This window comes from Anomaloglossus baeobatrachus, chromosome 11 (assembly GCF_048569485.1).
Source record: "Anomaloglossus baeobatrachus isolate aAnoBae1 chromosome 11, aAnoBae1.hap1, whole genome shotgun sequence".
Classification (NCBI taxonomy): Eukaryota; Metazoa; Chordata; class Amphibia; order Anura; family Aromobatidae; genus Anomaloglossus; species Anomaloglossus baeobatrachus.
The window spans coordinates 18,289,412-18,304,275 of NC_134363.1; the positions used below are offsets into that span (position 1 = coordinate 18,289,412).

The 14,864-nt window shown below is 39.5% G+C and overlaps 1 protein-coding gene across 1 annotated transcript in view; it reads right to left on the bottom strand.

Annotated features, from left to right (window-relative positions):
- The window catches only part of LOC142255709 (uncharacterized), a 33,551-nt gene extending 18,989 nt beyond the window's left edge, over positions 1-14,562 (bottom strand). The window contains exons 1-7 of the mRNA XM_075327165.1: positions 14,422-14,562; positions 12,408-12,527; positions 11,690-11,836; positions 7,424-7,564; positions 3,642-3,752; positions 3,437-3,526; positions 1,120-1,263 (exon numbers count right to left, since the gene is read on the bottom strand). Coding sequence (XP_075183280.1) covers positions 1,120-1,263; positions 3,437-3,526; positions 3,642-3,752; positions 7,424-7,564; positions 11,690-11,836; positions 12,408-12,527; positions 14,422-14,482 — 814 coding nt within the window. The 5' untranslated portion in view covers positions 14,483-14,562. The remainder of the gene's footprint in view (positions 1-1,119; positions 1,264-3,436; positions 3,527-3,641; positions 3,753-7,423; positions 7,565-11,689; positions 11,837-12,407; positions 12,528-14,421) is intronic.
- Positions 14,563-14,864: the final 302 nt, after the last annotated feature.

Consider the following 14,864-nt stretch of genomic DNA (forward strand, 5'->3'; position numbering starts at 1 on the left):
CAGGTCAATTATACTTACCTAGTGTCCACGCAGCTATCACACTGCTTTTTGGTCCGCTCATTAATTCTTATGAATATTCTCTTTTTCCCCTGCCCAACCTCTGGGACAATGTCTGTGATTGGTTGCCCTCACATTAGATGGATGTGGGTCCCCAAAGTGGAGTGTAAAAAATAATAAATAATTTAAAAAAAAAAAAAAAAAAAAGTGGGGTCCCCTGTATTTTCCAGCCTCCTGCTGTCTGCTTTATCTGTCCTGGGTATCAACATACGGGGGACCCCACACCATTTTTTTTCCCCAATTTTTATTTATTTTTACATTGTACCAGGTGGAAACTTGTTAAGTATAATTTTGCTTCCCTTTGCAGCCCCCTAGCCCCCCTTTATCCAGGCGGCCGAACCCGAATCTGAGAAGTCCATTTTCGGGGTCTATTTATGGACCCTACATTTTTCCAGATCGGGTTTGCCCATCACTAATAGCAATACAAAAGTAATGTAATGATCAAATCATTGTAGCCGGGGAGATAAAACAGAGTGAAAGGTAAAAAAAGAAAGTTTTTAATAATATAACAAAAAGAAATGAAATACAAATGACCTGCCTTTTTTCTATTACCAAAAAATAAAATTAAAAAAATAAGCAGATTTGGTGTCACAGTGTAGCGAAATTACAACCAATCAAAATATAAAATGAATTAAACCTTTAGGAAAATCCCAAAAAAATTCAACATCAAATTTGACATTTTTTTGTAGTCATCGCACTCCCGAAAAAAAAAGTGTGTTCCCCAAATTTGTATAAAAAAAATAAAAAATTGGTAACACAAAATATTTATTTATTTAAATATTTATTTTTTTAATGAAGTTCAGAAGTTAAGTCAATAAATCAATAAACAATACAAGATTGGTTTGTCTGTACTTGCACTGACCTAAAAAAAAAATGTTTCTAAGTCCATAACCAAAAAGTTGTAAATTTTGGAAGAAAAAAAAAATACAAATATAGTGAGCAAAAAAAATTAAAATTTAGAAATAATCTTGCATCGCCACCTAGTGGCTGTTTTTCTTTCTGCACACGCTGTTACTTGTGTTTTTAATAGATCAGATACAATCAATTTCAATGACCACTTACATTCTGGAAAAGATAAATTGCAGTTATCTATGGAACAGGCGGTCATTATCTTCATATTCCCATTAGGGATACTTGCAATTCCAGATATTCCACATTGGTTTATGGGTGAACATGTTTTGGTAAATCTTTCCGAGCTTGCATCACCTATATGAGCGTGCAGTAAAGGAAGAATTAAAAATGTATCCATAGAGCATTATATCCATATGTATTATTATTAGGGAGAACAATGTTATGCCGAGGAGGGAGAAGGTAACTGTACATTCAATTAACTTTTCAGAACATATCATTATTTATGTCCATACGGGAGGTGGAACACAATTTCTTTATTTCTATTTACTCTGAGCTGAAGGGTTAAAACAATCTTCCATACACATCACACACAGAGAGGGATCCCATTTCTGTAATGGCAGGGAAGACATTATGCAGGAGGAGTACTGGGCACTGTAGATGTGAATCCATCTCTGGGAGGAGATAAATGACTTGTTGGAAAGCTCAGCACGATCTTTCTGTGTCTTCTTCTGACTGTTTTTCCTCTTGGAAATTAAGCAGCGAATAATTCTCATTAAAGTTATGCTAAGGGGCGAGAAGATAAGTACGTTTTCAAGTAGCTTTTCAGAATAAGCTATCATTTGTGTCCGTACTGGAGGTAGAACACAATTTCTTTATTTTCCATCTACTCTGAGCTGGTGGTTTAAAAAAAAATTCCATACACATCACACACAGAAAGGGATTCCTTCTCTGTAATGGCATGGAAGACATTATGCAGCAGTACTGAGTAGTGTACATGTGAATCCAGCTCTGGGATGAGATAAATGACTTGTTAGAAAGCTCAGCACGATCTTTCTGTATCTTCTTTTGACTGTTTTTCCTCTTGGAAATTAAGCAGTGAATAATTCTCATTAAAGTTATGCAAAGGGACGAGAAGATAAGTACATTTTCAAGTAACTTTTCAGAACAAGCCATCATTTGTGGCCGTACTGGAGGTGGAATACAATTTCTTTATTTTCCATCTACTCTGAGCTGGTGGGTTAAAAAAAAAATCCATACACATCACACACAGAGAGGGATTCATTCTCTGTAATGGCATGGAAGACATTATGCAGCAGTACTGAGCAGTGTAGATGTGAATCCAGCTCTGGGATGAGATAAATGACTTGCTAAAAAGCTCAGTATGATCTTTCTATGTCTTCTTCTGACTGTTTCCCTTTTTCTCTTGGAAATGATGCATTGAATGGTTCTCATTAAAGTTATGCAAAGGCGTGAGAAGATAACTACACTTTCAAGTAACTTTTCAGAACAAGCCAATATTTGTATCCGTATGGGAGGTGCAACACAATTTCTTTACTTTCTATTTACTCTGAGCTGGTGGGTTAAAACAAGCTTAAATACACATCGCACACAGAAAGGGATCCCTTCTCTGTAATGGGATGGATGACATTAAGCAGGAGTATTGAGCAGTGTAGATGTGAATCCAGCTCTGGGATGAGATAAATGACTTGTTATAAAGCTCAGCACAATCTTTTTATGTGTTCTGACTGGTTCCCTTTTCCTCCTGGAAATGATGCATTGAATGGTTCTCATTAAAGTTGTGCAAAGGCATGAGAAGATAACTACACTTTCAAGTAACTTTTCAGAAGAGGCCATTATTTGTATCTGTATGGGAGGTGCAACACAATTTCTTTATTTTCCCTTTACTCTGAGCTGGTGGGTTGAAACAAGCTTCCATACACATCACACACAGAGAGGAATTGCTTCTCTGTACTGGCATGGAAGACATTAAGCAGGAGTATTGAGCAGTGTAGATGTGAATCCAGCTCTGGGATGAGATAAATGACTTGTTAGAAAGCTCAGAACAATCTTTCTGTGTCTCCTTGTGACTGTTCCACTTTTTCCTTTGGAAATAAAGCCTTGAATGATTCTCATTAAAGTTATGGAAAAGGGTGAGAAGATAACTACACTTTCAAGTAACTTTTCAGAACAAGCCATTATTTATATCCGTACAGGAGGTGGAACACAATTTCTTTATTTTCTATTTACTCTGAACTGGTGGGTTTAAACAAGCTTCCATACACATCACACACACAGAGAGGGGATCTCTTCTCTTTAATGGCATGTAAGGCATTATGCAGCAGTACTGAGCAGTCTAAATATGAATCCAGCTCTGGGATGAGATAAATAACTTGTTAGAAAGCTCAGCACAAACTTTCTGTGTCTTCTACTGACTGATTCCCTTTTTCTCTTGGAAATAAAGCATTGAATGATTCTCCTTAATATCTCAAAAGAAAGTGAAATATTTGGGTAAATTCTCTTTGCTTACCGATGGTAGTGACAGCATGTACAGTTGCGCATACGGTCCCGGCAGCGCAGGTCACATTGGTGTCTGAACAATTTGTGGATGCGGCAGTTACTGTAATAATAATAATAATAATAATAAAAACTAGTATTATGAAAATATGAGCAGTAGCAATACTCCCCAGATACTGATTCTATGTCTATCCATCATAGTGAAAAGGGACCATTACCTCCACAAGTGCAGGTCAGTTTATATCCGATGCTGCTTCCATTTACATTGTATGTCTGACTGCCACAGAGACTTCTTGAAGCGCAACCTCGAAATGAAGAATTGTTCCCTGCTTACAAAAAAAAATGCAAAACTTAAAATACCCTACGAATATAAAGATATTACCATTCTGGTATAACCTGGGCATCTCCTGTATGTAATTATATATGTACAGCCGGTATAACCTGGGCATCTCCTGTATATAATTATATATGTACAGCCGGTATAACCTGGACATCTCCTGTATATAATTATATATGTACAGCCGGTATAACCTGGACATCTCCTGTATATAATTATATATGTACAGCCGGTATAACCTGGACATCTCCTGTATATAATTATATATGTACAGCCGGTATAACCTGGGCATCTCCTGTATATAATTATATATGTACAGCCGGTATAACCTGGGCATCTCCTGTATATAATTATATATGTACAGCCGGTATAACCTGGGCATCTCCTGTATATAATTATATATGTACAGCCGGTATAACCTGGGTATCTCCTTTATATAATTATATATGTACAGCTGGTATAGCCTGGGCATCTCCTGTATATAATTATATATGTACAGCTGGTATAACCTGGGCATCTCCTGCATATAATTATATATGTACAGCCGGTATAACCTGGGCATCTCCTGAATATAATTATATATGTACAGCCGGTATAACCTGGGTATCTCCTTTATATAATTATATATGTACAGCTGGTATAGCCTGGGCATCTCCTGTATATAATTATATATGTACAGCTGGTATAACCTGGGTATATCCTGTATATAATTATATATGTACAGCCGGTATAACCTGGGCATCGCCTGTATATAATTATATATGCACAGCCGGTATAACCTGGGCATCGCCTGTATATAATTATATATGCACAGCCGGTATAACCTGGGCATCGCCTGTATATAATTATATATGCACAGCCGGTATAACCTGGGCATCGCCTGTATAGAATTATATATGTACAGCCGGTATAACCTGGGCATCTCCTGTATATAATTATATATGTACAGCCGGTATAACCTGGACATCTCCTGTATATAATTATATATGTACAGCCGGTATAACCTGGGCATCTCCTGTATATAATTATATATGTACAGCTGGTATAACCTGGGCATCTCCTGTACATAATTATATATGTACAGCCGGTATAACCTGGGCATCTCCTGTATATAATTATATATGTACAGCTGGTATAACCTGGGCATCTCCTGTATATAATTATATATGTACAGCTGGTATAACCTGGGCATCTCCTGCATATAATTATATATGCACAGCTGGTATAACCTGGGTATCTCCTGTATATAATTATCTATGTACAGCTGGTATAACCTGGGTATCTCCTGTATATAATTATCTATGTACAGCTGGTATAACCTGGGTATCTCCTGTATATAATTATCTATGTACAGCTGGTATAACCTGGGTATCTCCTGTATATAATTATATATGTACAGCGGGTATAACCTAGGCATCTCCTGTATATAATTATATATGCACAGCTGGTATAACCTGGGTATCTCCTGTATATAATTATCTATGTACAGCTGGTATAACCTGGGCATCTCCTGTATATAATTATATATGTACAGCCGGTATAACCTAGGCATCTCCTGTATATAATTATATATGTACAGCCGGTATAACCTGTGCATCTCCTGTATATAATTATATATGTACAGCTGGTATAACCTGGGCATCTCCTGTATATAATTATATATGCACAGCTGGTATAACCTGGGCAACTCCTATATATATATAATTTTATATGTGCAGCTGGTATAACCTGGGCATCTTCTGTATATAATTATATATGTACAGCCGGTATAACCTGGGCATCTCCTGTATATAATTATATATGTACAGCCGGTATAACCTGGGCATCTCTTGTATATAATTATATATGTACAGCCGGTATAACCTGGGCATCTCCTGTATATAATTATATATGTACAGTCGGTATAACCTGTGCATCTCCCGTATATAATTATATATGTACAGCTGGTATAATCTGGGCATCTCCTTTATATAATTATATATGTACAGCCGGTATAACCTAGGCATCACCTGTATATATTTATATATGCACAGCTGGTATAACCTGGGTATCTCCTGTATATAATTATCTATGTACAGCTGGTATAACCTGGGCATCTCCTGTATATAATTATATATGTACAGCTGGTATAACCTGGGTATCTCCTGTATATAATTATCTATGTACAGCTGGTATAACCTGGGTATCTCCTGTATATAATTATATATGTACAGCTGGTATAACCCGGGCATCTCCTGTATATAATTATATATGTATTATATATGTACAGCTGGTATAACCTGGGTATTTCCTAATTATATATGTACAGCTGGTATAACCTGGGCATCTCCTGTATATAATTATATATGTACAGCCGGTATAACCTGGGCATCTCCTGTATATAATTATATATGTACAGCCGGTATAACCTGGGCATCTCCTGTATATAATTATATATGCACAGCCGGTATAACCTGGGCATCTCCTGTATATAATTATATATGTACAGCCGGTATAACCTGGGCATCTCCTGTATATAATTATATATGTACAGCCGGTATAACCTGGGCATCTCCTGTATATAATTATATATGTACAGCCGGTATAACCTGGGCATCTCCTGTATATAATTATATATGTACAGCCGGTATAACCTGGGCATCTCCTGTATATAATTATATATGTACAGCCGGTATAACCTGGGCATCTCCTGTATATAATTATATATGCACAGCTGGTATAACCTGGGTATCTCCTGTATATAATTATCTATGTACAGCTGGTATAACCTGGGCATCTCCTGTATATAATTATATATGTACAGCTGCTATAACCCGGGCATCTCCTGTATATAATTATATATGTACAGCTGGTATAACCCGGGCATCTCCTGTATATAATTATATATGTACAGCTGGTATAACCCGGGCATCTCCTGTATATAATTATATATGTACAGCTGGTATAACCCGGGCATCTCCTGTATATAATTATATATGTACAGCCGGTATAACTTGGGCATCTCCTGTATATAATTATATATGTACAGCCGGTATAACCTAGGCATCTCCTGTATATAATTATATATGTACAGCCGGTATAACCTGGGCATCTCCTGTATATAATTATATATGTACAGCTGGTATAACCTGGCATCACCTGTATATAATTATATATGTACAGCTGGTATAACCTGGCATCACCTGTATATAATTATATATGTACAGCCGGTATAACCCGGGCATCTCCTGTATATAATTATATATGTACAGCTGGTATAACCTGGGCATCTCCTGTATATAATTATATATGTACAGCCGGTATAACCTGGGCATCTCCTGTATGTAATTATATATGTACAGCCGGTATAACCTGGGCATCTCCTGTATATAATTATATATGTACAGCTGGTATAACCTGGGCATCTCCTGTATATAATTATATATGTACAGCTGGTATAACCTGGGCATCTCCTGTATATAATTATATATGTACAGCCGGTATAACCTGTGCATCTCCTGTATATAATTATATATGTACAGTCGGTATAACCTGTGCATCTCCCGTATATAATTATATATAACTTATTTAATCTGGGCTAATGTATCATTTTACTATTTTACTGCAGATTTGTAACATTTTCTTTACAAAATTTTACATTTATATAAATTGAAATGTATTTACCGTCTGTTGTTGTGGTGTGCAGGACACAGACGCTCTCGTTCGCTGAGCAGGGGATGGTACTGCCACTGTAACACCAGTCCGAGTCTGACGCCTGGCAGCTCGGACAGATCACCCCATTGGGGTTTAAACTGAATGATGGCGCTAGGAAGGGGGAGAAAATAAAAGGATCAGTAGCTGATACCTAGTTCCAAACCCATTGCATAGACAATGCAGCCACCACCAGGGTGTTTTTGAGATATACACAGCACACTGTCTGCAGTCAGCTCCACAGCTCCCTCCAGTGGTGGGATAATTTTTCTATAGACAAGTTTGGAGGAATTTTTTCTTTTATTTTTATATCACTTTTTTTAATATTTGATTACAGAAAGTTATAAATTTATACATGAAGTAAATTAAACTTTGACAACTCGCATTTGTAAAGTTTCTGCCAAAACTAATAATAATAATAACAATAATAATCTGATGACAAGTAATAAATAAAGAATATGATTTTTTTTTCTAATTTGAAGCTTTAACCCCTTCACTACCCGGATATTTTCCGCTTTTTCATTATTGTTTTTTCCTCCTCTTCTTTCAAGAGCCATACATTTTATTTTACATTTCTAACAACATAGCCATATGAGAGCTTGTTTTTTGTGGGATGAGTTGTACTTTTGAATGACACCATATCTTTTACCATATATTGTACTGGAAAAATGAGGAAAAAAAATTCCAAGTGTAGCGAAATTTCAAAAAAAAAGTGAAATTCCATAAATGATTTTTTTAATTTACCGTGTCCCAGCAGTATGATTCCCTTGGTCACTACATAAATACAAAACAAGTATAGACTTTTTATTTAAAAAAAATCTGGAGTTTGTTAAAAAAAAAAAATAAAAGTTTTTCTTTTGGCACCTTTTTCCAACAACTGCAACATTTTTTAAATTTTTTTAGGATCTGGGACTGTGTGAGGATTTTTTTAGTGTTTTTCTTATTTATATTTTTTTTAACTTTTTATTTTATCATATTTAGCAGTATGCTGCTATCGTCCAGTCACTTGTGCTTTACAGAGCAGTGTATCAGCATCAGCGTCAGCATCAACATCAGCATCAGCGTCAGCATCAACATCAACATCAGTATCAGAGTCAGCATCAACATCAGTATCAGAGTCACCATCAACATCGGTATTAGTGTCAGCATCAACATCAGAGTATCAGAGTCAGCATCAACATCAGCATCAGAGTTAGCATCAACATCAGTATCAGAGTCAACATCAGTATCAGAGTCAACATCAGTATCAGAGTCAACATCAGTATCAGAGTCAGCATCAACATCAGTATCAGCGTCAACATCAGCATCAGTATCAGAGTCAGCATCAACATCAACATCAGTATCAGAGTCAGCATCAACATCAGTATCAGAGTCAGCATCGGTATCAGAGTCAACATCAGTATCTGCGTCAACATCGGTATCAGAGTCAACATCAGTATCAGAGTCAGCATCAACATCAGTATCAGAGTCAACATCAGTATCAGCATCAACATCAGTATCAGCGTCAACATCAGTATCAGAGTCAGCATCAACATCAGTATCAGCGTCAACATCAGTATCAGAGTCAGCATCAACATCAGAATCAGCATCAATATCAGTATCAGTGTCAGCATCAACATCAGTATCAGAATCAGCATCAACATCAGAATCAGCATCAACATCAGTATCAGTGTCAGCATCAACATCAGTATCAGAGTCAGCATCAACATCAGTATCAGAGTCAGCATGAACATCAGTATCAGAGTCAGCATCAACATCAGTATCAGTATCAGCGTCAACATCAGTATCAGAGTCAGCATCAACATCAGTATCAGCGTCAACATCAGTATCAGAGTCAGCATCAACATCAGAATCAGCATCAACATCAGTATCAGTGTCAGCATCAACATCAGTATCAGAGTCAGCATCAACATCAGTATCAGCATGAACATCAGTATAAGAGTCAGCATCAACATCAGAATCAGCATCAACATCAGTATCAGTGTCAGCATCAACATCAGTATCAGAGTCAGCATCAACATCAGTATCAGAGTCAGCATCAACATCAGAATCAGCATCAACATCAGTATCAGAGTCAGCATCAACATCAGAATCAGCATCAATATCAGTATCAGTGTCAGCATCAACATCAGTATCAGAATCAGCATCAACATCAGTATCAGAGTCAGCATCAACATCAGTATCAGCATCAACATCAGTATCAGAGTCTGCATCAACATCAGAATCAGCATCAACATCAGTATCAGAGTCAGCATCAACATCAGAATCAGCATCAATATCAGTATCAGTGTCAGCATCAACATCAGTATCAGAATCAGCATCAACATCAGTATCAGAGTCAGCATCAACATCAGAATCAGCATCAATATCAGTATCAGTGTCAGCATCAACATCAGTATCAGAATCAGCATCAACATCAGTATCAGAGTCAGCATCAACATCAGTATCAGCATCAACATCAGTATAAGAGTCAGCATCAACATCAGTATCAGAGTCTGCATCAACATCAGAATCAGCATCAACATCAGTATCAGAGTCAGCATCAACATCAGAGTATCAGTCAGCATCAACATCAGTGTATTAGAGTCAGCATCAACATCAGAATCAGCATCAACATCAGTATCAGTGTCAGCATCAACATCAGTATCAGAGTCAGCATCAACATCAGAGTATCAGTCAGCATCAACATCAGTGTATTAGAGTCAGCATCAACATCAGAATCAGCATCAACATCAGTATCAGTGTCAGCATCAACATCAGTATCAGAGTCAGCATCAACATCAGAGTATCAGTCAGCATCAACATCAGTGTATTAGAGTCAGCATCAACATCAGTATCAGAGTCAGCATCAACATCAGTATCAGAGTCAGCATCAACATCAGTGTCAGCATCACCCTCATCATCAGCATTGGCATCAGTGTAAGCATTGACATCATCATCAGAGTCAGCATCAACCTCAGCGTTAGGATCAGCCTCAGTAAGCTGTCATAGTCCAATTGCTCATGCTTTACAGAGCAGTACATCAGCATCGGCATCAGCTTCAACATCAACATCTTCATCAGTGTCAGCATCAGCATCAGTATCAGTGTCAGCATTGGCATCAGTATCAGTGTCAGCATTGGCATCAGTATCAGTGTCAGCATTGGCATCAGGGTCAGTGTTGATATCATTATCAGAATCAGATTCAACCTCAGCATTAGGATTAGCGTCAGCATTGGCATCAGCCTCAGTGTTAGCATCAGCGTCGGCATCAGCCTCAGCATTAGCATCAGTATCAGTAAGCTACCATCGTCCAATCGCTTGTGCTTTACAGAGCAGTACATCAGTGTTAGCGTCAGCCTCAGCATAAGCGTCAACATCAGCCTCAACATAGTTCTCCGTGTCAGCGTCAGAATCAGTTTCATCATCAGTGCTGGCATCAGTGTCAGTATTGGCGTTGACATCATCAAAGTCAGCATCAACCTCAGCATTAGAATCGGCATCATCCTCAGTGTGGGTATCAGTATCAGCCTCAGCATCGGCATCAGCATCGGTGTTGGCATTAGTGTCTGTATCAGAACCGCTCTGTACATCAGAAATCACGATCCACTATGATGGTGGCTCGCAGCATTCACAGGCAGATCGTAATGATAGACACAGGGGTCATCAGCTGACCCCTGGCTGTCATAAAAACGTATTGGTGCTCCTTGATGACGTCACAGAAGCTCCAATGGGAGCGGGGAATAATGCGCTCCCGGCTGGCTTGTTATATCCCGCTGTCAGAGATTAACAACTGGATTTAACTGGCTAACTGCTTTGGGCAGATCTCCAATCCACCCGCGGCTCTAAGAGGGACATGAGGGCTGATTAAATCAGCCATCATCTGCCGGGAAAGATGTGGGCTTGGCATGTGAGCCTGCATCAAAGGCAGGGAAAAAAACCTAAGACATACCAGTACATCCAAGGTTGTGAAGGGGTTAAAAGGGATGTTCTGTCTCCATGTGATGAGCTGCTTCGGGCAGATCTCCAATCCACCCGCGGCTGTAGGAGGGACATGAGGGCTGATTATATCAGCCATCATCTGCCAGGAAAGATGTGGGCTTGGCATGTGAGCCTGCATCAAAGGCAGGGAAAAAACCTAAGACATACCAGTACATCCAAGGTTGTGAAGGGGTTAAAAGGGAATCTCTGTCCCCATGTGATGAGTATGGCATCATAGAAAGTAAAGAGAGAAAATAAAAAAAAAGGACGGGAACTCACCTGTGACAATGGGGGACGTGCAGTTGTCAGAATCGCAGCATGATGTGAACATCCACATCCGTCCAGATGGTAGAGTCACGCTCCCGGTTACATTGCACTGACTGCTCGGCGCGCAGGACCGGATGAGCTCTGAAGATCTGGTTCCATCTGTGGACAGTATACAGGAGATCAATAAATGAAGAGTCACTATACTTACAGATGATGAACAAGTCAGTTTGAGGCAAATTAATTTAATCTCAATTTTCAGCCAAAATTATTATTAATTAATTATTATTATTATTATTATTATTATTATTATTATTAAATTCTTGTGAATTTGATATTTTTACTATTCACTTTGTCTGTCAGCAGGTTTTTACTATGTAATCTAAGAGCAGTATCATATAGGGCCTGATACCTTGATTTCAACAATGTGTCACTTACTAGGCTACTTGCTGTAGTTTTCTCATCTGTAGATCTAGTAGTGCTCAGAATGTTGAGCCCTGTATAACCCCACCCACATCACTCTTTACCAGCTATTAATCAGTGTTATGGGCGGAGTTCGACTAGCAGGCACGAGACACCTAGTCCTGCGGTGATAATCTCCTGTTGATAAAACATTGATTTTATTGAAACAACAGCACAGTCTATACGTGACACACACATCCTGCTGCTCTCAGATTACAACCTGCTGACAGATTCCCTTTAATTCATGCTACAAGCTGTCTCCAATGCTTACCGTTATTCAGAGTCTCCGTGTAGGAGGAAGCGCAGACAAATGTGTTACTGCACAACACACTGTCCCCGGTGCACGAGGTGGAATTTGTTGTTCTGCATTCTGTACAGTTCAGGGAATAGGCTGTAAAACGAAAAAAGTCATATTCAATGATCAGATGGTCTCCATGCACCATAAAACAGTTCCCATGGTGTCACTGGACCATATAACGCTTTTTCGGATAGTATTTAGTTGTGACAGTAATGGGACTTGTCATCTCATATGGACACCCGTTGGGAGTTTATCTTTAAAACCAAGGAACTGTCCACCAAGACCATCCGTCTCCCTGCTCCCTACTGAAAAATATGAATATCAACTACCAGTATGAAGAATAGGGCAGAAGAGGGGACTCAGCTGGAGAAAAGTGATTTAAAGATCTAACAAAAGTTAACTTGACACCAGCTTCGAATATTTGACAAACCATTGATGCCAAATGTTGAACTAGGTGAAGAAGACCCTGGTGGGCCTATCTAGACAGAGAAGACCCTGGTGGACCTATCTAGGCAGAGAAGACTCTGGTGGACCTAGTTTGGTGGAGAAGTCTCTGATGGACCTATCTAGGCGGAGAAGACCCTGGTTGACCTATCACGACAGAGAAGAACCTTGTGCACCTATCTAGGCAGAGAAGAGCCTGGTGGACTTAGCTTGGTGGAGAAAATCATGGTTGACCTATCAAGGTGAGGATCTTAATGGACCTATCTAGGTGGAGAAGAACCTGGTGGAGCTATCAAGGCAAAAAAGACTCTGGTGGACCTATCAAGGTAAAGAAGACCCTGGTGGACCCATTTAGGCAGAGAAGACTCTCTGGTGGACCTAGCTTGGTGGAGAAGACTCTAATGGACTTTTCTAGGCGGAGAAGACCCTAGTGGACCTATGAAGGCAGAGAAGACCCTGGTGCAGTTATCTAGACAGAGAAGAGCCTGGTGGACTTAGCTTGGTGGAGAAGACTCTGGTGGACCTATCTAGGCGAAAGGATCTTGGTGGACGTATCTAGACAAAAAAGAACCTGGTGGACATATCTAGGTGGAGAAGACCCTGGTGAACATATCTAGGCAGAGAAGAACATGGTGGACCTATCTAGGTGGAGAAGACCCTGGTGAACCTATCAAGGCAAAGAAGACCCTGGTGGACCTAGCTTGGTGGAGAATACCCTAATGAACCTATCTAGGTGGACAAGACCCTGGTGGACATATCAAGGCAGAGAAGACCATGGTGCACCTATCTAGGCAAAGAAGACCCTGGTTGACCAACCTTGATGGAGATGACCCTGGTGGACCTATCTAGGCGAAGAAGACCTTGGTGGATCTATCTAGGCAGAGAAGAACCTGGTGGAACTATCTAGGTGGGGAGATCCTGGTGAACTTATCAAGGCAAAGCAGACCCTGGTGAACCTATCTAGGCAGAGAAAACCCTGGTGGACCTATCTAGGCAGAGTAGAACCTGGTGTACCTAGCTTGTTGGAGAAGACCCTAGTGGACCTGTCTAGGCTGTAAAAGATCAATGTTCCTACAGGGGGTTCATCCATTAAAATCGCAATGGCTCGACTTCAACCTGCAGGTCATTAAACAATAATGATAAGTGAGAGGGAGAAGTGAGGTATCACACATTGACGTACCACCCCTTTGCCAAAAAGAAGACATAAATGTTCCCTCTGAAGTGAAATGCTCCCTCTTGCTCGAAATCATCAAATCACCCAAAATATAAATCCATCTTCTTAATAAAAGCCTGCAACAATAACCATTTGCCCACCACTCTAACAAATGAGCAGTTTCTACCTACTTTGCCCTTACCTTGCAGCTTGAAGACCCTCATGAGCAGGTTCCTACCTGTTGTTCTTGCTTTGCCCGGTGAAGTTCTTTGAGTATTTACAAAGTATCTGTATCTTTCCAGCTCATAATAAACCTTATCATGTTACATTAATCTAATCCCAATACTCAGAAGAGAAGGACTAGATCCTCCAGAGAAGAGCCATACGTACCGGTGGGTGGAAGAGTGGAGATCAGACATAGGACCACAACTAGGAGCATCACTTTTAGCATTCGTCAAAACGTTCCTCTGTCTTTGGATTACTCCCCGGTCGTCTTTTCAGAAGACTTTCTCTACGAGTCATGAACACTGGATGGAGATCCACCCCAGAGGCTGTTTGTAGATGAAGGTGGGACACCGAGGCCAATCCTTTTCTCGCATACCTTCGCAGTAGAAGGAGTGCTCGATTTCTCAGGTGTCAGGACATGTTACACAGAAATATGGTATTTGGGAGTCAAAAAGTTCAGCTCACATCATCAGCTGTGTCATCAGGACAATATGTTTGCAGGTCTAAAGAGCGGTATTATTATTAGGTCACTCCGTCATTCGGCTCTACGGTAAAGGATTGGTCTGAGAAGATATAAACACCTCCAGGGCATTTAAAGGAATATGTCA